The sequence below is a fragment of the Esox lucius genome, chromosome 7 (assembly GCF_011004845.1).
Source record: "Esox lucius isolate fEsoLuc1 chromosome 7, fEsoLuc1.pri, whole genome shotgun sequence".
Taxonomy (NCBI): Eukaryota; Metazoa; Chordata; class Actinopteri; order Esociformes; family Esocidae; genus Esox; species Esox lucius.
Window position 1 is genome coordinate 849,509 of NC_047575.1, and position 24,944 is coordinate 874,452.

The window sequence follows — 24,944 nt, forward strand, 5'->3', positions numbered from 1 at the left end:
AGGTATTTACATGTGGCTGAGAATAATGATTCTACATGCTTTTCTGTTTGTTTGATGGGTATGTTGAACCCGCAGTACACATATGCTGAGGCCCTGGTTAGTGGTTGTGAGTTACATACGGGCGCTGGTTTAGGGTTAGATGATTGTGTGGCATTCACAGATACTGTTCGGTTTGGAGAAAATACAGGGTGTAAAATTGTTGTCTTTCACCGAACACGGGATGGTCACTTTACCAAGTTTCAAAACAGCAAGGACACCCACCCTAGAACCGTCTTTATGTACTTACACGATAACCGTTTCTATGGCATCTTGAATCTGAAGGGTTTTCTGGGTGTGTCTTATGTCTGTGACTGGTGCTACACCGGTTTCAACACCCGTGGTGATCATGGTTGTAAAAATAGCTGTAGTTTCTGTCTTCATGAAGATTGTCATACCCAACCCCATAACACAAAGCAGTGCCCTGACTGTAAACAGATATGTTATTCTGATTTTTGTTATAGCCAGCATAAACACTTGAAGCACCACAAAAGTGTGGATCGTTGGGTTAGCATGTGTGACCAGAAGAAATACTGTGTCGATTGCAGCCGTTATTACAATTTTAGTATTACCAACTTTAAAGCGTACAGGTGTACGGCTAACATGTGTTCCAATTGTTACGTGGGTCTGGCGGTTGAAATGAACAATCAGTGTTTTATAAACCCTCCAAGGACCCCAGTGAGCGCTACATATTTTATGATTGAGACAATTGCCAATCCGGTGAATGGTGCACACACTGCTAATTTTGTGTGCACAATAAGCTTTCATAACGAGACGTGGTGTTCAGCCGGAGATGGTTGTGTTGCTGCTTTTTTCCAAAAGTTTAGGCAACCGAAATATAATGACTACACATTTATATCACACAACTCTAAAGGTTTCAATGGTTACATCTTGATGCAGTACCTTGCTAACAATGGTATTGGCACAACACATTGCTAATGGTAGCAAGCTCATGATTTTTACAGACAGCACATTCAATCAGAGATACATTGATAGTCATTGCTTCCTACCGATGAAGCTGTCGGCCTTGCCACGTGCTATGGGTTTTAAGGATTTGAAAAAACGCTTCTTTCCTTACAGGTTTAACATCAAGGAGAATGAGAACTATGTTGCCCCCCATCCTGAACCGCATTACTACGGTGTGAATACCATGATGGCTTAAGAAAGAGATGAGTTTTTGCAATTGTATGCAACTGTTTCCGCAGACCCCTTTGTCATGCTGGATGAAATAAAGGCTTACTGCGTGAATGATGTGGTCATCTTGAGAGAGGATTGTATGCACCACAGACTCATGTTCCTGGAGTGTGGTGGTGTTGACCCATTCCGGTAAATTATGATTGCTTCGGCTTGCATGAAAGTCTTTTGCAGCAGATTCCTCACCAAGGACACCATTGCATTGGTCCCCTCAGACAACTACAAACGTTGTCAGAAGACATTCTCAAACAGCTCAATCCAGTGGCTTGAATATGTGGCCTCCGAAGAGAATATATCAATACAGCACACCCTGAACAGGGGTGAAGTGAAAATCAGTGCCTACTACGTTGATGGATATGCTGAACGGGAGACTATTCAGTATAATGATGTCTGTAGTCTTTACCCATTCTGCAACAAGACAAAGACTCATCCGATTGGGCATCCAGACATAATGTTTCAACATTTCAAACTGCTAGACACCTACTTTGGTATTGTTAAGGCTACGGTGTGTCCACCGAAAGGCCTTTAATCACCCTGTTTTACCGCACAGGGTCGACAGTAAGCTGTTCTTTCCCTTGTGTAGATTAGGTGTAGAGAAAACTAGGTAACTGATTGTTCACATACTGATTCAGAAAGATGTTTAACCGGTACCTGGGTTTCTGTTGAGCTGGTTAAGGCTGTTGAGAAAGGTTGCAGATTACATGAGAACATTCCTGAAGGACAAGCAGGAAGCTAGCGGCTTCCCGCCATCTGTGGTTGACGATGAGGCTAAAGACCAGTATATCCGTGAATATCATGAAAATACGTTTAGACATGAACAAACTTTCTTAGGAGCGTACACGACAGGCCAATCCCCTGAAAATAAACCCATTCTCAGGCGGTAGTCTTCTGGTGTTATAGCTTTAAAGTCAATAAGTAAATAAACAAAAGGCGGATGTGTTGCATCTTTAAAACTAAGGTAAATTGCACTCAGGTTATGGTGATGTGAATATTGTGTGAAAACTCTCTCCATCTCCAAACTCTCTGATGCACTTTTCATTAAATCGTCAATAATTAAAAGGTTGTTTTTCTGAATCGGTAGCAGATTGTCATCACACTGCGATGTTGGTACTTCTATGAAAGTAATCTCCCTCACCTTCAACATTTTGTCATACAGCGGTCGCCAACATGAATAAACCCAGATGATATTTTGAAATTTTTTGGAGAAAACAATGTCAGCATTATCCAACAACATCTTCACAAAATGTGTTTTAACCAAGTTACTGGGGCCACTAATGACACAGCTGAATGGGTGTTGAAGTCGCGGGTCAAAACCGCTATCCATCCTAGAATGTGGTTAATACCCGTAAGACGGGAATATTCCCTTAACAGAATCATATCTCTGAAAAGTAAAGAGACAAAAAGCCAAAATTAAATAAGTCTAGAAAGAACACTTCAGTCGCAAGGAAAAGAAAAACCATCAACCAATCTGGAGGTTTTCTACTGCCGTTACTACTTCATCATCAGTTAGAAAAACTGAGAGAATCCAATACGACTAGCAACAATGTAAGACAATCTGTTGAAAATTATTTGGACTCATCGATTCGCAATATTCTGTTGATGTATGGATTTACGTGATGGATTTACGTGAGAAAGCTAAAAGATACTCTGTCATTTTACAAAGATTTTTGACTGTTATAAGACAGGGGGAGCTTGATACAAATACACTCTCTTTAAGTCTACCCGGGTCTGAGACTGGGGCTGATGTAGTAAACGTGACTGAGACTAAGCAAACTGTTGACCGACAGTGTTGCCAACTCCTCAGTAAGCAAAGTCGCTATTGGCTATCCTAAAAGTCGCTAGAAGTCGCGAAATGATGTCAGCGCCTAATTTGCATAATTTTCCATTAGCATCATGAATGGATTTTTCTTTTTAAACATACAAAACTCTCTTTGGGGAAAATAATATACATGCGTATTTACAAATGTTGTCCATGTACAAGAAATAATCACCTGAGCAAAAAAACTATGAACAAATCAAAAAAGGGGGTGCTATTTAAGTCCAAATCAAAAGGCTAGAAAAAAATGTAACATTTAGAGCGATGGGCGGGATAAAATTTTACATTATGGGCGGGAACAGCCACTCTTCTTAATGCTGCTCGTTGAGAAGACTAAGAAAATGTCTCCAATAACACCACAAAATGTCACTAGATTTGTCACTAGTCGCTTTTTTGAAACAAATTCACTAAGGGGGTCTGAAAAGTCGCTAAATCTAGCGACAAAGTCGCTAAATTGGCAACACTGTTGACCGAAATGTTAACCTTGTTGATGAAATTTTTGATAATGTGCCTGCGAGGCGTAGAAAGAATGTTGAATATATTCTTAATAGAATGCACAGGTCTAAAGATTTGACTTCATGGAATTAAAATGGTGAATTCATTTTCAAAGGAGAGATAATCAAGGGCTTGCACCTGTTGGATCTTGTTAAAAGTTTGACAGCAACCAATAAAATTGCTGACGATAGAAGACCGTTGGGGTGGGGGGTGTTTTTAGAGGACATGGCATGTCTCAACACGCCTTTTACAACTATTCCAATTGCACTTTTAAGACGTAAAATACATTTGTATAAACAAACGAAGAGTAATGAAGAGTAACATTTTGAGTTCCGTGACGTTGCCCGGTATGGCGCAACCGGGGCCCCACCCTGGAGCCAGGCCCGGGGTTGGGGCTCGTATGCGAGCGCCTGGTGGCCGGGCCTTTCCCCATGGGGCCCGGCCGGGCTCAGCCCGAAGGAGCGACGTGGGGCCGCCTTCCGGTGGGCTCACCACCCACAGGAGGGACCATAAGGGGCCGGTGCGGAGAGGATCGGGCGGCAGTCAAAGGCGGGGGCCTAGACAACCCTATCCCTGGAAACGGAAACTAGCTCTAGGGACGTGGAATGTCACCTCGCTGGCGGGGAAGAAGCCTGAGATCGTGCGTGAGGTTGAGAGGTTCCGACTAGAGGTAGTCGGGATCACCTTTACGCACGGCTTGGGCTCTGGAACCACACTCCTTGAGAGAGGATGGACTCTTCACCACTCTGGAGTTGCCCAAGGTGAGAGGCGGCGGGCTGGTGTGGGTTTGCTTATAGCTCCGCAGCTTTGCCGCCATGTGTTGGAGTTTACCCCGGTGAACGAGAGGGTTGTGCCTACGGGCCGAACGGCAGTGCAGAGTACCCGACCTTCTTGGAGTCTCTGGGAGGGGTGCTGTAAAGTGCTCCGACTGTTCTACTGGGGGACTTCAACGCCCACGTGGGCAACGACTGTGACACCTGGAGGGGCGTGATTGGGAGGAATGGCCCCCCTGATCTGAACCCGAGTGGTGTTCAGTTATTGGACTTCTGTGCTAGTCACAGTTTGTCCATAACGAACACCATGTTCAAGCATAAGGGTGTCCATCAGTGCACGTGGCACCAGGACACCCTAGGCCGCAGGTCGATGATTGACTTTGTTGTCGTTTCATCTGACCTGCGGCCGTATGTCTTGGACACTCGGGTGAAGAGAGGGGTGGAGCTGTCAACTGATCACCACCTGGTGGTGAGTTGGATCCAATGGCGGGGGAGGAAGCTGGACAGACTCGGCAGGCCCAAGCGTACTGTAAGGGTCTGCTGGGAACGTCTGGCAGAGTCTCCTGTCAGAGAGATCTTTAACTCCCACCTCCGGCAAAGCTTCGACTGGATCCCGAGGGAGGCTGGAGATATTGAGTCCGAGTGGACCATGTTCTCCACCGCCATTGTGGAATCGGCCGCTCGGAGCTGTGGCCGTAAGGTCTCCGGTGCCTGTTGAGGCGGCAATCCCCAAACCCGGTGGTGGACACCGGAAGTAAGGGATGCCGTCAAGCTGAAGAAGGAGTCCTATCAGGCCTGGTTGGCTTGTGGGACTCCTGAGGCAGCTGACAGGTACCGACAGGCCAAGCGGACTGCAGCCCGGGTGATTGTGGAGGCAAAAACTCAGGCCTGGGAGGTGTTCGGTGAGGCCATGGAGAAGGGCTATCGGCTAGCCTCGAAGAGATTCTGGCAAACCGTCTGGGGCCTCAGGAGAGGGAAACAGTGCCCTACCAACGCTGTTTACAGTAGAGGTGGGCAGCTGTTGACCTCAACTGGGGATGTCGTCGGGCAGTGGAAGGAGTACTTCGAGGATCTCCTCAATCCCGCCGTCACGTCTTCCATTGAGGAAGCAGAGGATGAGGTCTCAGAGGTGGACTCGTCCATCACCCGGGCTGAAGTCACAGAGGTGGTCAAGAAACTCCTCGGTGGCAAGGCACCGGGGTTGGATGAGATCTGCCCTGAGTACCTCAAGTCTCTGGATGTTGTGGGGCTGTCTTGGTTGACACGCCTGTGCAACATCGCATGGCGGTCGGGGACAGTGCCTCTGGGATGGCAGACCGGGGTGGTGGTCCCTCTTTTTAAGAAGGGGGACCGGATGGTGTGTTCCAACTATAGGGGGATCACACTTCTCAGCCTCCCCGCGAAAGTCTATGCCAGGGTGCTGGAGAGGAGAATACGGCCGATAGTAGAACCTCTGATTCAGGAGGAACAGTGTGGTTTTCGTCCGGGCCGTGGAAAACTGGACCAGCTCTATACCCTCTACGGGGTGTTGGAGGGTTCATGGGAGTTTGCCCAACCAATCCACATGTGTTTTGTGGATTTGGAGAAGGCATTCGACTGTGTCCCTCGCGGCATCCTGTGGAGACTGCTTTGGGAATATGGGGTCCTGGGTCCTTTGCTAAGGGTTATCAGGTCCCTGTACGACCGAAGCAGGAGCTTGGTCCGCATTGCCGGCAGTAAGTCAGACTTGTTCTCAGAGCATGTTGGACTCCGGCAGGGCTGCCCTTTGTCACCGGTTCTGTTCATAATTTTTATGGACAGAATTTCTAGGCGCAGCCAGGGGCCGGAGGGTGTCAGGTTTGGGGACCACACGATTTCGTCTCTGCTCTTTGCGGATGATGTTGTCGTGTTGGCCCCTTCAAACCAGGACCTTCAGCATGCACTGGGACGGTTTGCAGCTGAGTGTGAAGCGGTGGAGATGAAAATCAGTACCTCCAAATCCGAGGCCATGGTCCTCAGTCGGAAAAGGGTGGCTTGCCCAATTCAGGTTGGTGGAGAGTGCCTGCCTCAAGTGGAGGAGTTTAAGTATCTAGGGGTCTTGTTCACGAGTGAGGGAAGGATGGAACGGGAGATTGACAGACGGATCGGTGCAGCTTCTGCAGTAATGCAGTCGATGTATCGGTCTGTCGTGGTGAAGAAAGAGCTGAGCCGCAAGGTAAAGCTCTCAATATACCGGTCAATCTACGTTCCTACTCTCACCTATGGTCATGAGCTTTGGGTCATGACCGAAAGGACAAGATCCCGGATACAGGCGGCCGAAATGAGCTTTCTCTGCAGGGTGGCTGGGCGATCCCTTAGAGATAGGGTGAGAAGCTTGGTCACCCGGGAGGAGCTCAGAGTAGAGCCGCTGCTCCTCCACATCGAGAGGGGTCAGTTGAGGTGGCTTGGGCATCTGTTTCGGATGCCTCCGGAACGCCTTCCTGGGAAGGTGTTCCGGTCCCGTCCCACCAGGAGGAGACCCCGGGGAAGACCTAGGACACACTGGAGGGACTATGTCTGCCGGCTGGCCTGGGAACGCCTCGGTGTCCCCCCGGAAGAGCTGGACGAAGTGTCTGGAGAGAGGGAAGTCTGGGCATCTCTGCTTAGACTGCTGCCCCCGCGACCCGGCCCCGGATAAGCGAAAGATGATGGATGGATGGACAGAGTTCACTCGACATAAAATAGAACAGAGTTGTATCACTTCGGATATATATTTTAGACCTTTTTGGACAATATTGCGTGGAAAAAAACTGAGTTTTAAACAGAAATCAGCAGAGCTTCCCAAACCGCAGCTTACTCCATGGCCTGCTCTCTAGCGACCCTCAAACTTAAGAATTTGATGTTGAGAAACTTTATCCTTAAACATTTGCACTATTTGCCCCGCGCAGTCTTTCACAGAGTGTTGAACCCCTTCCTATCCTCACTTCTGACAGACCCATCCTCTCTGCAATTATCTCTTGATTCCCAGTCATGTTACTGACCTGTTGCCAATTGCCACGTATGGAGGTAAGCAGCACACATGGAGCAGAGCTGCAGTAGAACATTCCTTTTTCTGTTCATCAACAAAAGAAGAGAACCCATCCGTAACGGTGTGTAACACACTATCACACAAACAATGAACCAGACAGAGTGTGGGATTACTGGAACCTAAGTAGGCTCCCCGAATTAGAGGCAACGCTGTGCAGCTGCCTCTAATAGGGGAGAACCAAAACGTCAGCGTAGAGATGCCTGGAGGCACCTCTGGCTGTGGCCCCCAGGCACAGAGAGATGCCTAGAGGCACCCCAGCCAGGTACTGACAGTACCCCCCCAATGGTGCGGGCTCCCAACCGCAAGACATGGACAACCAACAGGGAGGGTGGGGCGGCAGGTGGAGGCTCCGGCCCTGGAGCAGGACGTAGCGCCAGGACAGGTGGAGGTTCTGAACCCAGAGTAGGACGGGCGCCGGGACAGGTGGAGGCTCTGGCCACAGAGCAGGACAGGTGAGGCACCTCTGCTAGCAGTTCCTGGCTGTGGCCCCCAGGCACATAGAGATGCCTAGAGGCACCCCAGCCAGTTACCTGACACCAAGTGACCTAATAAATTGGGAGATTATCCACCAGGTTTAGTTTTTTCCAGTCTTTTGTTGCCTCTGTCCCAACTTTTTAACGGATGAAGCGGAAGAAGATGATGATGATGATGATGATGTCCCAACTTTTTTGATGTTGCTGGTATCATATTCAAAGTGGGCATATAGTTTTCAGCTCAGTTTCAACTTTTGATATGTTGTCTTCATACTATTTTCTATTGAATATAGGGTTTAAATGATTTGCACATCATTGCATTGTTTTCATCTATATTTTACACAGTATCCCAACAACAGAGTTGTAACATTCCAACCCAGGTGAGCTATTGATTTATTCTTATTGAAGAGAGATTCAAATGTAATTAATAAAGTGCTCCTACATCCATTTTACGCAGCCTACATCCAGCCTATCATCAGCCAACCACTTTATTATACAAAAGAGAAGCTAATTAGCTAGTAGTTCCACATGGAAGACTAATTCCTTTAGAGTTGCCATCCGCCTCTTGGTGGCCTCCCCAACTAGTGCCCATCTCACTTGACAGATTCTCTGTATTTCGAAATAATGGAAAAAATTATTAATGCAGAAAAAACATTTTCCCAACAAAATGCTTAACCAAACATTTATATTACACTGCTCAAAATAATTAAGGGAACACGTAATCATCACAGTAAATCACCAAATCAATTAACCTTCAGGGATATGAATCTGTCCGGTTAGGAAGCATAAGAGATTGTGAATCAATGTCACCTGTTTTGGTGCAAATGAAAGTGACAACAGGTGCACATGAGAGGCAATAGCAAGACAACCTCTAAAAATTGAATGGTTTTACAGTTGGTGTCCACAAATAATTGCTCTTTCCTCAAACTTCCTGACTGATTATTCTATAGTTTTGCGTTTTGCTGGTGTCCTTGTCACTACTGGTAGCCTGAGGCGGTACCTGCAGCCCATTCAGGTTGCAAAGGTAGTCCAGCTCCTCCAGGATTTCACATCCATATGTGCCGTCGCAAAAATGTTTGCTGTGTCTCCCAGTATATTCTCAAGAGCATGGAGGAGATACGAGGAGAGCTGGACAGGATCGTAGAAGGGTATCAACCCTTCAGCAGGACCAGTATCTTCTCCTTTGTGCGAGGAGGACTGCCAGAGCCCTAAAACATGACTTCCAGCGGGCTCCTGGTGTGCATGTTTCTGACCAAACTGACAGAAACAAACTCTATGAGGGTGGCATGAGGACCTGACGTCCTCTAGTTATACCTGTGCTCACAGCCCAGCACCATGCGCCTCGATTGGCATTCGCCAGAGTAGAGTACACCAGAATTGTCCTGTCTGCCATTGGCGCCCCCGTTCTCTTCACATTGGCCCTCATTTATCAAAAGTGCGTACACCAAATTTCCAGCGTATACCTGGCGTACACCCAAAACCACGGTGACTTTGAGATTTATCAATATGGACGTTGGCGTACAGCACTCTCAAATCCTACGCCAGCTCAGGAGGTGGTGTACGCACGTTTTGAGTTAGTGCGGAAATGCGCAGAAAAAAAAATCCTAACGCACTGACAAACTAAAAGATATGATATATTATGACCCACTCAAAAAAAAAAAACATAATAATTACAAACTTCAGTGTTTATTTTTGTGCAACATGGACTTCAATGTTTAATTTGTGTGACTTTACCAAAGCATTTCATTTATTTGTATTCCTTCAGATGCGAGCCTGTGCGCTTTACATGACGTTTCAGTGTTAGGCCCGGCAGTTGCGCACGGACTGGGTTCAGTAATAAAAGGCTTTTAATGACCAAAATATAATTCAGACTGACAAAATAATAAAAATGACATTCTTCTTCTTTTAAATAATAATAGAAATAATAATAATAACGACATTGACAGACGGATCGGTGCAGCTTCTGCAGTAATGCAGTCGATGTATCGGTCTGTCGTGGTGAAGAAAGAGCTGAGGCACAAGGCGAAGCTCTCGATTTACCAGTCAATCTACGTTCCTACTCTCACCTATGGTCATGAGCTTTGGGTCATGACCGAAAGGACAAGATCCCGGATACAGGCGGCCGAAATGAGCTTTCTCCGCAGGGTGGCCGGGCGATCCCTTAGAGATAGGGTGAGAAGCTCGGTCACCCGGGAGGAGCTCAGAGTAGAGCCGCTGCTCCTCCACATCGGATAAGCGGAAGATGATGGATGGATGGAACGACATTCTTCTAAATAACAATAAACGTCATTTATAATAAATATAATAAAATAATAAGACGAATATTACAAATTGTAATGCAATTATTAATGTGAATGAATGGCACTCCACATCACATCATCATCTTTTATTCCGCTTTTTTAAACTGCTTTCTACCTCCCTGGTGATCGTCTCAATCTCCACGTCAGAGAAGTTTCTCTTTTTTGCCGTCTTCCGTGTGTCCATGGCGTAAAATGAGGGCGTGGGGGATGCGGAGACTTGAATATTTAGGGGCGTGTTATTCTAATGACGATCGTTTTCAGTCGCGGCATTTATCAAGGGAAGGTATTGCGTACACCTGGATTTTAAAGATACGCACAGTTTCATAAATCATGTGGTGAGAGGAGTGTAAGCAAAATCGTACGCCAACATATACGCCCGTTTCTACGCAAGAATGATAAATGAGGGCCATTATGAAGAGAACGGGGTCTTGAAATTCAGCCTGTGAAAAGTTGGAACAGCCTGTGATTTCAATTGTTTTCTTTGATTTTCATTGGGAGTTTGAATCCACCCCTCAGTTTGGTTGTAGATTTTGGTTTCCATTGACTGTTGTTACATCATTTTGTTTTCAAAGAATTTCACAATGTACAGTAAAGATATTGATCTTTAATATATTTCTTTCATATATTGATATATTTCATATATATATTATATTTCTTTCATCGATTTGTGATTTGAACATAGTGTTCCCTTAAAGTTCTTTGAGCAGTACATGATTAGCACTCTTCAAATTTCTGAGCAGCCTATTCTGAAAATGAAATAAAAGAAATGATTGATTGCATTACTGGGCTGTTAAACTGTAAACTGGCAGCAATGAATAACAGCTGCCCATTCAATGAATTTTAACTAGGAGAGGTTTCAAAGCTGAATACCTCCAGAAATGTAGGAAAAGCTCCAGTTCAGTGTTTGAATTGGAAGAAATTAAAATATATGCTTGAGTTGAGGCAAAGATGATCAAACAATCTCCTTTCTAGCTATGGAATAGGCTACTTACACAGTATTGGAAATGTACACTGGTACTTAATATAACCTTCTTTATTTTTTTTTTAAGAATTGAATTGACATAGTATATTGATTGATATAATTATTTTGACACAAGTGCTTCATTTTTTGCCTAGTCAGATTAGTATTTTAGAGTCAATGATGAGAGGTAGAAAGAAAACACCACCTACTTCCCCCTCTCCACCACGCCTCCCTGCCTTCATCTCGCTCTCTTTCACACTAATGTTCTTTCCCTCATTCACTCATCCCAGCCTAGCGCATGGTGAGGGAAGCAGTGCGGTGGTGTGAGAGACCAGGCAGGAGTTATCCTCACACTGTGAGAGACAGAGAGAGAGAGAAAAAGAAAGGAAACAAGAGAGAGAGGGAGCAAAAGAGGAAGAAGCAAAAAGGGGGAATTAAGGAAAAAGAGAGAAACATTAAGCGCATGGTAAAAGGTTTATATGGCTGACTGAGAGAAATGTATATATAAACAGATGAGGAGATAGAAGCAGGGTGGAAAGGCTAGAAGCATGTGACAGAGTGAAAGAGAGCAGACAGAGCGAGAGCTTTTGTTGTTAGACTAGAAGCACACGAGAAGCAGACACTGACTCCCAGACACTGGGTTCAAGACAGGGAAGAGAGAGGGGAGAGAAAGAGACGTATACCATGCTAAGGAGAAAAAGGAGCGTGTCATTTGGAGGGTTTGGATGGTAAGTGCGTTTGCGCATGCACATGCTATTGTTTAGTTAGTGTGATGTGAATTTGACTAAGTAGTTATGGTATGGCAGTGTCACATTACAATGGCAGGGATGGCTAAAAAAAAATTGTTTTGGACTCAGATAGGCAGAGACAATGAACAAAAACTATGGTTCACTTGCAGCTGAAGCAACAGACACATCTCCATATGATACAGCTAGTTCTCTTTGTTTATCCTGCAATGGCCAGTATGATACAGCACAATTCTCCCTATCCTCTCCCTGTCATCTCGTTCTCTCTGTGTCTTTCTGTCTTTTGCTCGCTCTGTCTTACTCTTAAAAATTATGTCAAGATTACAATTACAAATACTGACAAATTATGCTCAGGAAATAATAATTTACAATATAACATTATTAAAGTAATAATAATAATCAAGATTATCAACATACCAATTAAGAGAACAATTTCTCTCTGTTTTTCTGTTTCTATGTGTGTGTCTCTCTCTCTGTCTGTTTCTCTCATTGTGCAATACAATGCTGCCTACTTCACTGAATCATAAACAGCAAATCAAACCTGTGCCCACATTACACATTCACTCTCACACTACATATTCCATTTTTCTCTTTCCATCTCCTGATCTCACTCCCTATTTCCCAGTACACCTTCTCTGTTTCCATCTCTCTTCCCCTCTCTTTTCTATTTCTCTGGGACCGTGAGAGGTTGTAGTGAGGCAATGTTAAAAAATGCATGAAAGACTTTAGTGGAAAGGGAAGGAAAACTGGATATTAGTAGTATTATTTCCTCCCTGTGGCCCTTCCATGCACCTTTCATTTCTCTTTTCTTCCTGTTCTTCACTGAACATCACTCTCACCTGTTTTCCTCTTTTAATCAGATTTACATGACGCTTTGTTTCATTATGTGGTTAGTTAGTTGGTGTGTGTGTGTGTGTTTAAGGGGCTGTTTTTAGCTTTTGGTTATGCTGGGGCATGGCAGTCTCTGTGTGTGTCTAAGCATGGCAGTGTTACACGCTTCATTCATGTGGGAACTGAGGTTACTCAGACTCATCATGAAGCTTTTAATGTTGACTTATCCCTCATTTGCTCTTCTCTCCTTTTCTTTGTCTCTCATTTCTCTCACCCTCTTCTCTTCCCTTTTGCTTCATTCCTCCTTTGCCCTCCCTTACTCCTTCATTCTTTTTGTATCTAACACAAAACTTTTACACAGTGAGGTTAATGGTTACTCTGTTATTTTCATAAAGCAAATGGAAAATAGAAATTGGCAGATGGATTGAATTCCCATTTGATGGGTGAGAGGACAAATATTCGCAAAATATTACCAGTGTGTGTGCATGTTGAAAGAGAGAGAGGGTTTACAAAAAACTACGGGATGGAATATATGCAAAGGCATGCCCTAGTCACTGGTTACTGATCATTGTCATTATTGTGCATGTGTGTGGTGTAGGTCTGTGCTGGGAGGGGTTCTGCCACAGGAAGGGTGTGAAAGTGTGATCTAGTCTCCCACAGAGAACGACTGTGATGTATGTGTGTGTGTCTGCGTGCCTGTGAGTGTTTGAGCCTCAATGCTGAAAAGATGTGATGACTTTCTGTCATTCATTCATTTCATTTCAGTCAGTCATCAGTTTATCAGAAGTAGTAAAGATCCTTTCTTAGGCAATAACATATTTATGAGAGAGCATAAACACACATAGACACACACCCACCCAAACAAACTAAGATAGGTAGAGGACGGAAGGAGGGAAAGAAGAAAGGTGTAAATTAACATGCCTTTTATGCCAAGGTGATTAACTTGTATTAGTGGGTACTTACATTAACATTGTGTGTATGCTTGTTTATGAGGAGGAAGTGCTTCACCAGTGCTGGGAATCATGTGCCCCTGTTGTCAAAGTTACATGACTGGTTAACTTAATATCTTCTATTTCCTTCCCTCTCTTCTTCTTTGTCTCATTCTCTTTCTCCAGGATCGACAAGAATACGGTCAGTGCACTCAGAGCAAGGTGAGTAGTGAATACAAAAAGTACAGAAAGTGTCAAAGGCCAAGTGTTTTCAAACCCTTGACTTCACTATAGTTGATATTTAAACAGTACGAGGTCAAAATAATGCTCTGAAATTGTCCAAATTATTATAGTGCCATTCTGTGTAATGGCTGTTTAAAAAGAAATGCTGTGATTTTAAGCCTGATTAGGTATAACAGTACGTGTGGCCTACTTTGTGACATCACAAAGTGGAACTGATTATTACAGACCAGTGATTGTTAATCTGAGTAATGAGCTAGGCTCAAGATCAAAGGATCCCAACCTTTTACATTCTGGAACCACCAAGGACATGGGGACAACTATTCGCAGATTTACAGAATTCTTTAAATAAATATCTTAAATGTAAAATTTGTTAGGTGCATTTGTAATCTGTAAAATGTACCTGTGGATTAAACATTCTATACCATTATATCGACAAATCTGCTTGGCGGAACCTGACATTGCCCCACACAATGACATAGGTGATCCCTTCACCTTGACAGACAGGCTCAGTAAGACCAATTCATATTTTGACAGAGGGCCAGCGGAGAACAATTCTCAGTCTATTCTCAGTGAACCAGAGAATAGACAGTGCAGTGGTATGTCTTAAAGGGGGCATTTGTGGCAAACCAGATTAACAGAGCAGTAAAGAGTATGCATCTTAAAAAAATAGATCTATATTACATCATTGTAATCAAAAATTGTAAGGATGGTGTTATGGAACTTTTTGACTAAGGTGCATTTGAGAAATGTCTGTCTTTCCATTGGCTGGTATGTAGATCTTTACTTTGATTGTGACACACATTCCTGTATTATATCAAAACTGTTAGAATGTGCCAAGAGAACTTTGTCCCTTGTGTTCCTTACTCCGAGTGTCGATACATGGAATTACCATCACAATGGTCCTTTGAATGACTTTGAGTTTGGCAGACAAGGTTACATTGAAAGAAGCTAGTTTTAGTAAAAGAAGTCAAGTTTGGACTTAACCTTTGACTGTAGCTTTGAGATGTGGTGGGACATTGATAGTGCTGTCTAACCAGGTGCCTAGGTATTTGTAAACAGTAACCTGATCCAGGATAGCTCCATTACTGATGGTCAGGGGCGTAGGTTTCATTATACATGAGAATGGCATTTTGTCCCCCCCCACTTTTTATCAACACAACTCTTACTATAAGAAAAGCTCAAACTCTTTAGAACGTTGCAGTGGCAGTACGGTAAGCAATTGCGTAATTCGAATCAGACTGGCTTGAGGACCACACGCAGGCACTTTGCTATGGGATTGTTGCTGGATAGGTCTGGTTACCGTAGAGTAGAGGCTACCGTTGCAACTGTGATCTCTGGCTCATGAATGTTAGGTAATCTTGCTGACATTACTTCTAGCTAATTATCTCCGGTAATGTATGAATGAGGTAGATATCTGTAGTTACGGTGGATGTCCACTAGGCAATGTGGCTAGGTGAAATGTTCGCCCCTAATTATATTTCAAATGAGTCACATGACCATGTGTGCAGGTCAGTGTGGGATACCGAGCAGCGCAATGCAAGCGTAGGAGGCGATGAAAAATAGAGCCACGGGGCAACAGCCAATCAGAAAAGGTCTGTCTGGTACACTTTTCTCTGTTTCCCTTTACAATAGTTTCTACCGTAAAATCAAGCGATAAGTCAAGAAAGTGGGGGACATCCACAGTTAGGCTAACGTAATATATGATATGAATGATAGTTGCGAAATACACTCACCTAAAGGATTATTAGGAACACCTGTTCAAATTCTCATTAATGCAATTATCTAATCAACCAATCACATGGCAGTTGCTTCAATGCATTTAGGGGTGTGGTCCTGGTCAAGACAATCTCCTGAACTCCAAACTGAATGTCAGAATGGGAAAGAAAGGTGATTTAAGCAATTTTGAGCGTGGCATGGTTGTTGGTGCCAGACGGGCCGGTCTGAGTATTTCACAATCTGCTCAGTTACTGGGATTTTCACGCACAACCATTTCTAGGGTTTACAAAGAATGGTGTGAAAAGGGAAAAACATCCAGTATTCGGCAGTCCTGTGGGCGAAAATGCCTTGTTGATGCTAGGTCAGAGGAGAATGGGCCGACTGATTCAAGCTGATAGAAGAGCAACTTTGACTGAAATAACCACTCGTTACAACCGCAGTATCCAGCAAAGCATTTGTGAAGCCACAACACGCACAACCTTGAGGCGGATGGGCTACAACAGCAGAAGACCCCACCGGGTACCACTCATCTCCACTACAAATAGGAAAAAGAGGCTACAATTTGCACAAGCTCACCAAAATTGGACAGTTGAAGACTGGAAGAATGTTGCCTGGTCTGATGAGTCTCGATTTCTGTTGAGACATTCAGATGGTAGAGTCAGAATTTGGCGTAAACAGAATGAGAACATGGATCCATCATGCCTTGTTACCACTGTGCAGGCTGGTGGTGGTGTAATGGTGTGGGGGATGTTTTCTTGGCACACTTTAGGCCCCTTAGTGCCAATTGGGCATTGTTTAAATGCCACAGCCTACCTGAGAATTGTTTCTGACCATGTCCATCCCTTTATGACCACCATGTACACATCCTCTGATGGCTACTTCCAGTAGGATAATGCAGCATGTCACAAAGCTTGAATCATTTCACATTGGTTTCTTGAACATGACAATGAGTTCACTGTACTGAAATGGCCCCCACAGTCACCAGATCTCAACCCAATAGAGCATCTTTGGGATGTGGTGGAACGGGAGCTTCGTGCCCTGGATGTGCATCTCCATCAACTGCAAGATGCTATCCTATCAATATGGGCCAACATTTCTAAAGAATGCTAACTAGCTTAATACTGTAGTTAATCTCTTGAATAGTTAGCTGAAGTTGTAGATCCCTGCATAAGTAGCTGCATTTGACATGTCAACGGAATGTGGGTCTTATAGATCAAACATTGCCATCAGGTTATGCAGGCGTCAATCAAACATTGCCATCAAGTTCTTGTCATGTCATAAGAACTGCATTTTGGCATGATCAGATGGTGACCGTGAGAAGGTCCTTGTCATAGCAGGATCAGACAGCCAGGAAGAAAAGGTCAACCGTGGAGCTGAGGTGAAACGTTGTCTTTAAAGTTGGATAACTTAAATAAAATGTGTTACGTTATGTGTAGCCCATATCTTGAATGTTCATATTTATTAGCAGAACCAGAAGGATGTTGAGTCAACCAGTGTAGTTATGCAGAGAGTGGTGGAGCTTGGGAGGTGAGGTTGTATAGTACTGGCAAATCATCCATCAGTGCACATTCTGGATATGGCCAAAAGTATGTGTGTTTCTGTGTGGTTTTCCATGCGTATAAACCGCTTCGCAATTTTTCATCCCAGGGGGGTCCATGTAAGGACAGCTTGTACCCCGGCCCGGCGTCACCACACTACACCAATTTTTGTCATCCTCACATTTGAAATCAAACCTATGCCCCTGCTGGTGGTGATGTTGAAAGATGAAGGAGGCACAGCACCAGTTCGACCAAAGCACATTACCTTGTTCTTAGAAGTATTAAAACAATGTTTGAGGGTGGTCAAAGCCTGCTGAACTTGCAGGAAGATATCCTGGAGTGAATCTAATACTGCATCAGGGTGGGACTGATGTCATCAGCATTCCTCATATCCCCCAGCACAATAATATAGCAGCGTAACACCTTGGAACTGAGACAGGGGGGTCCGGTGACACTGTGGCCCTACCCGGGGGAGGCCCCGGACAGGGCCCAGTAGGCAGGAAATCAATCCACCCACATTGCCAGGCATCAACCAAAGGGACACCCTTTAGTTAGGATTCTAGCAGCCGTGTGCAGCACTAATTGAAGTTTATTTATTAATTTGTCTGGATAACCATAGAGAAGAGCATTGCAGTAATCTAGTCTAGAAGTGACGAAAGCATGGATTAATTTTTCTGCATCAGTTTTTGATGTTTTTGATGTTTCTAATTTTTGCAATGTTTCAAAGATGAAAATAAGCAACTCTTGAGACATATTTTATATGTTCTTCAAAGGAGAGGTCAGGGTCAAGGGTAACGCAAAGGTTTTTTACAGTTTTTTGGGATACGACCATGCAGCCGTCGAGGTTCACAGTGAGATCTGCTAACATCACTCTTTGTTTTTTGGGTCCTAAAACGAGCATTTCTGTTTTCTTTGAGTTTAAGAGCAAGAAATTCTCTGTCATCCACTTCCTAATATCTGAAACTTATGTCATGGCTGCATAGAAGAAGGATCCGGGTACTGAAATGGCCAGCCTGCAGTCCAGATCTTTCACCCATAGAAAACATTTGGCGCATCATAAAGAGGAAGGTGCGACAAAGAAGACCTAAGACAGTTGAGCAACTAGAAGCCTGTATTAGACAAGAATGGGACAACATTCCTATTCATAAACTTGACGAACTTGTCTCCTCAGTCCCCAGACGTTTGTAGTCTGTTATAAAAAGAAGAGGGGATGCCACACAGTGGTAAACATTGGCCTTGTCCCAACTTTTTTGAGATGTGTTGATGCCATGAAATTTAAAATCAACTTATTTTTCCCTTGAAGTGATACATTTGCTCAGTTTAAACGTTTGATATGTCATCTATGTGGTATTCTTAATAAAATATTGAAATTTGAAACTTACACATCATTGCATTCTGTTTTCATTCACAATTGTACAGTGTCCCAACTTTTTTGGAATCAGGTTTGTATATATATAACAATGTAAACTAGCAGCAATTTTAAAGAAAATAGGATGGGGAATATGAGCAATATGAGTAGAAGTATTGAATATTATAAATATAATATGAGTGTAATATGCCTATAAATGGTTCATACAAAATAATATTCTAATGTACATGGAAAGACATCAGAGCCTTTGGAATGTTCGAGTATGATCATAGATCAGTGTTGCTGGTTGAGGAGCCTTTATGGCCTGGCGGAAAAACAGTTTGTGAGTCTGGAAGTGCGTGCCCTGATGCTCTAATTAAACCACTTTCAGTGGCTACATTCAACATGTGATATATTTAAATAGTAAGTGACATTTTCTAAGCAGAAAAAATTATGAATCTTTGTTGGCCTACCTGCACATTATTGCTGTGGAAAGACTTCCTAACACATAATCTCCTTCATTTACATGAGCTGTGATAGGAATATGAGTGCCATCTACAGTATGCAGCCAATTATGCCTGGAAACCCTTAAATATTAACTGATTAGTGCAGCCTGACAGACGGGTCATCAATGTTATACAGAAAACTGCAACACAAAGAATGTGTTCCGAACTGAGAGCATCTCCAGAATATTGTTCAGATAAATCAGGCCCAGATCCACGGAGGTGGGAAATCCGGGCACTGGCTTTCTGAAATACCCCCAGAATCACACATTTATTGTTTACCAGTAACTTTGAGCGCTTCACAGGCATTTTTTTTCAATATATCATTGGACAGTTTGCATTCATGTCCTAAATCGTGTTTACTCGGCACATGCGTTGGTGCAATGGATGTGTTGAAATGGGAATTTCTCTCCTTGCGTCGCGCACCCCAGTCTCACTACAAAAACCCATCAAACGAGAATGCTAGCCATGGCTTCCCTAGCTCGTTTGGCATGAATCCACCTGTTAACACTTTGCTTGTAGCATGGTAAATCATCATTATTTAATGTTTTTGCTAATCTGAGCTAAGCATTAATGTTTCCATCAAAGAATATTCTCATAGTGAAATTAGCAAACAACTGTGCTCTGCATGAATTACACATGTACCCTGATTTAATGTTTGTATATAACATCTCTAGCCACCATGAATACCTTATGCCATTGCCTATTGATGTAGCCTATCTGATGCATTTGGTTGAATTTGTAAAAAATGTCATAGAGAGACGTCATGAAGTATTTGGTTGTGGCTAGCATCTTTCAGGAAACCTAATGTTTACAGGCATTCACCTGAACCCCATTCTAACCACAAAGAAACATCAAAACATCAAAAGACAATACCTTGACCAGCTTAGGTGTGATTCAATGGGTTAAATGCCTGCACACCATGTAGCTGTCCAGATAAGAGGATTATCTAGCCTAACGTAGCAGATATTGTCCTTGGTGCATTAATCAGAAAAACTATATGAGATGGCAAGATTCTGTTTAGATTTACATGGGCTACATTTAGATGCAGCCAGTTATTGTGGTAAGCTATGGACTGACATTGTATATATATTAAACTAAATAAGGGCATTGACAAGTTGCATTTATTTAATTCCAAGTCAAGCACTGTCCAGTTGGGAATAAAACAAGGTATGTATTTACCATAATGCACTGCTTTTTAAACAGAAAAATGTGTATTAAGGGCAACATTTGAATCACGGTTGACTAGAGAAGATTATGCGATTAAACACGATTACATTTTTTTTATCGTTTGACAGCACTAATAAAAAGCCAAGGTACTAGATGCGAAGAAAAAAAAAAAATATATTGTATATTTATCATTTCTGTCTCACCACACTGACCTCCCAGTAAGTTCCTAATCACCCAGAAATTAGTGGATGTTAAACTGTATTTGTTTTAAAAATGAGGGATCCTGTTTAATACTGCTGCCACCCTTTCTTTGTTTTGAGCTTGACTCACTCATTTACACTGTTTAAAGCTATCACTCCATCTCTGTCTAATTTTTCTTTTGTCTCCCTTGCCCTCTCTCTCTCATACTTCAATCCCTCCAACCACTCCTCTCTTGTTCTCTCTCTTCTCACTTGCACTCTCTCTGTCAATCATTCTTAATATCTTCCTCTTTGTCTCTCTTTCTCTCCCTATCTGGCACCCTAAGGCCAGGATAATAGCAATATAATCTCCAGACTGTCTGTGTGTATGCATTTGTGTGTGTCTGTGTCTGTGAGCACACGTATACGTTGGATCACTCCTCTGTAATCCAAGTGAGTGCTTACTACTCAGCAGCCAATGGTTAAACTAGCATCATGCCTCACAACCAATGGTGAGTCCCCCATCTTCTCCTAATATGTGTGTATAGGTGTGTGTGTTGTGTGCATGCGTGCACGCTTGTATAATACTGGCTGTAAATGTTTGTCTTTGTTTGTTTAAATTTCAAAGATATGGTAAGGAGCTGGTAAAGGACAGTGAACCCTGTGAAGTTGCTTCCATGCAAGTTTAAGCTATAGTATACAGAACAAGCTTAAATTCTATGCTTCGAGCTAGGATATTTCCTGAATAACAAGTGATGGAGAATAGGCAAGCTCTTGCTACGGTGGACTAATAGTATTAATAGCAAAGTGGTCTACAGACAGAATTAATCCAAAATGACACCCTGTTCTCTACATAGTGTAATATATTGATTAGGGAATAGGGTGCTATTTAGGAAGAACCCTAGACAGTTCAATACTTCACAATTATGCATTCACCTAACAGCTCATAAATCATAAATATAATCATAATATATGCTGGCCCCGGCTCTTAGTGTGCTCTTAGCAAAATGCATTTTGTGTGTGTTTGCATCATTGTGCACATTTTTATGTATGTGTTTTGGTTTCTAAGTGGCTGAAGGGCATACACTACATAATTCAAGTCCATCAGCAGAACTCATTTCAAACCAATCATGATGTGCCTGACCATAATATTTCTAACTGTGACTGAATATTCATTAGTGATTGTTTACATTTGCTCAATATCTATTATGGCTGGGGGCCATATACAATACGTATTTACTGGCATTACTAATTGCATGCTATATATTCCACTGGTGAAAGTAGTGAACTAAATAATGTAATTTGAGATGCAACACTGAAAATCTTGAGAAGCATGTCTGATCTTCCAAATGATGCAGCTCTGATATCTATGCTGCTGGAGGGGTCTTATCTGTCACGAATGTGTGTGTCCATGTGTGATGTATTGTAATGAGGATGTTGGCCTACATTAGCATTGCTTTAAGGGACTTGTGTGTGTTTGTTTGTTTGCATATCTGTGTGTGAGTGACAAGCTGTAATAATGGTTGATGAAGTCACTGTGTAAACAGCATGGAACTTTGCTTGATTGAGTGCAGGATTGTGTGCGCGTGTGTGTGTGTGTGCGTGTGCGCATGTGTGCGCGTGTGCGCACGTGTGACCGTGTGTGTGTGTGCGTTTGTATGTGTGTGCGTATCTGCTACTTGAACACTGGGTAATTAACTTGCTCTATTGATGGGAGGTGACCCCCCCCCCCCCCACACACACACACACACACACACGTTGTACTGAGGGCTGAACCGAGACCACTAAAGGGAGCTAAGCTACAGTCACAGATCTGGGCTGACATAACTAGGCTGCATCTAGGTTGATGTACTCTAGTTGGGTTTAGCCATGCATGTAACTGGGCCTCTGTAAACAACGACCCAGGCAGTGCCTCCAACAGCACCCAATTCCTTTGAGCCAGACCTTTCTTCACTACTTCTGACAATCAAAAGTAGTGCCCCATCATGTATATGGAATAGGCAGATAGATTTTTTTAGCCCAATGCTGGAGTCTGATGGAAGATTGGCCATCGCTGTAGCCTTACACAAACAACCCTTTCTCAGTGAAATTTGCCTCCCCTTATCTCTCATTCTCTCTTTACATATTTCCCCCTCTAGGTCTCTCCTAATTTTATTGGAAAATCATACATAATGTTTAGAATGGGTATTTCTGTCTAGGTATTAATAGGGTAATAGAACAGACTCTACAGTTGTGAATTTGTAAAATAGAATGTAATTCTACTGAAATAGTTCCACAAAAACTTAAACTGAAATAGAAGATAAAGGATTTCTTCACAATCAGATTCAGAAAATTAAGTCTTCTTTTAAGTAATTTATTTTGCAGTCACACCCAAACTAGACAGAATTCCATACCTAGAAGATTACATATAAACATGCACATTAAAATAACATGGAATCTAAGCTGAATCTGTGCAGTTAACCACCTTTCTCTGTCTAAACATTAACACCACAGAAGGCATTTTATTCTCAAGGCTGGTGAATGTCAAAGCCAGGTGAGCATGGCCTTGCTATCAAAATATTTTACCATAGGCAGACCTGGCTCTCAAATAAAGAAAATGTGCATAGTGCTGGCAAAATGAGGTATGAATGGATCTGCACTTCCTAACCTCCTGACAACATTAGATATACATATTTCTCTCAGATACTACAGACTCAGATTTTTTTTTGGATCAAAACAAACACTCTTGAACTCCTGTACCTCAATATCTGATAACAGCAAGATTTGTGATCTGTTGCCATGAGCACTAATAAGATTGTGTACCAAACCAGTATCTGTCACTACATTTATGTTCCACTATCATGCTTAATCATAAATATTTGCAAATTCATACGACATAGTGGCTCTCAAAAGTATTTAACCTCTTGGATTAGGATTTTTTGATCAATACAAAAAAGTATATAATGTCAAAGTGAAAAATAAATAAAATCAGCAAATTGTTCTGAATTAAATATCAAAATAATGAATTTCATATGTATTCAACCCCTTTGCTATGACAAACTTGAATGAGCTGGGAGGTATTTCAGAAAGCAGGGTCAACATGGGTTGACTGACACTGAGCTGTTAAACTCAGAGTTGATGGTTTCAGAACAAGTGGTTAAGTTAACCATGAGTAAAGCATGTGCATATGGAGATAAAAAGCCCTCATCAATGGAATGCAGATAACTTTTTCTCCTGTTGCCATAATGAATCACGTTATCTAACCCCATACTCCCCTGTGGAGTTAGAAATATTAATGAATGCATATGCATAATATGAGTATATATTCAAGAAAAAAGCAATACAGTAGCAGCAGAAAACTTGGAATAGTCTTGTTGGAATAGTCATAAGAATTGAGCTATTGCTAGCGAGTCAGTAGATGAAGTTTATACTGCCATTTAATTTCATGGCACAAAAACATTAGTTTTCCTTTAATTCGTGAATGACATAGTTATTGTAACAATCAATACAGATGACGATAACAGACTTTCTCGTCAAGTGAAAAGACAAGAGAATTGTGGAAACCCCTACTCTTTTACTGCCCAAGCAGTTTTCGTCTAGCCTATATTACCCCAAAAAACATGCAAGTAGTTGCAAATCTAACCATAAACAGTTGTATTTTAGGCTCAGTACAATGTAGCTATTGAAGGTTGTATCCAGCTAAGTTTTTGTCTATCCGGAACAAATCCTAATGCATAATTTGGAATGCATAGATTCAAATGCGGGATCTATTGTTTGCAGGTCCGCGTCTCCAACCACTGTGCTATTTAAGAAGGGGTAGTCAGTCAGTCACTCACTCACTAAGAGATTCACTCTTCTAGGCCGACTCTGCCTAAGCCGTCCGGCAAAAAAGGATGAATCTTTTTTTCATTCTTGAGTGTTTTACTCATTAAACATTTATATAATGTGTGGGTGTAATAAATTAAAAGTTTATTTACCGGATGCACCGAATAAAACGGCGTCATTCTGAACAGTGACATTCTTGTGACATGGCACACGACATCTACGTAGTAAGATGTATATATCTATATGTTATGTATATAGCAGTTTTTTAAGCCACTAGATGGCTGGCCAGAACATAGTCAAAGGATAATTTAAGAAATGATTTGATGAAAAATGCAACTTGATTTGTGTGTTACAGACAGTCAGAAGCTTTTGTAACTGCTTGGTCAGCTGTGACTACCTTGTGGTGAAATTCTGTAGGACAGTCATAAACAAAAAGCCACAGGTTTTGTGCTGGATTAATTAATACATAAGTAGGCCTAACTCGGCAAGTGTCTTCATTCACCAACTTGCAACACAGATCGCCTTTCTAAGACCCACATATGTGGGTAATGCATAATGGATAAAAATAACTAAAGAAATAAAAGCGGACTTGAATAAGCCCATTAATGGCCTGTTTGAGTCATGCTTTTATCGACCTATGTTTTATTTCCTCTTTCTATATTGTGAATAATAAATGTGTATCATTTTAATTTGCTTCTTTGTTACACATCGGAGCCTAACTTATTGTAATAATGATTTGATGTAGCCTACTTTTACTCTCAGAATTATTCCTGCATCCTCATGTACTACATTGCATTTTTTTTATTGTTTGCGTGCTGGAGGTAGGCTAAGCTATTGTGTGCA

General features: G+C 42.5%; 1 protein-coding gene across 10 annotated transcripts in view; it reads left to right on the forward strand.

Moving 5' to 3' along the window:
* Nucleotides 1-11,364: 11,364 nt before the first annotated feature.
* Nucleotides 11,365-24,944, forward strand: part of rap1gap2b (RAP1 GTPase activating protein 2b) — a 71,121-nt gene continuing 57,541 nt past the window's right edge. For 9 of the 10 annotated variants that reach the window (XM_010864225.4, XM_010864226.4, XM_034293481.1 and 6 more), the window contains exons 1-2: nt 11,365-11,822; nt 13,787-13,822. In XM_010864225.4, coding sequence (XP_010862527.2) covers nt 11,779-11,822; nt 13,787-13,822 — 80 coding nt within the window. In that variant the 5' untranslated portion in view covers nt 11,365-11,778. Of the gene's footprint in view, nt 11,823-13,450; nt 13,606-13,786; nt 13,823-24,944 lie in introns of those variants that run through there. The other variant, XM_034293479.1, reaches the window with a different exon arrangement.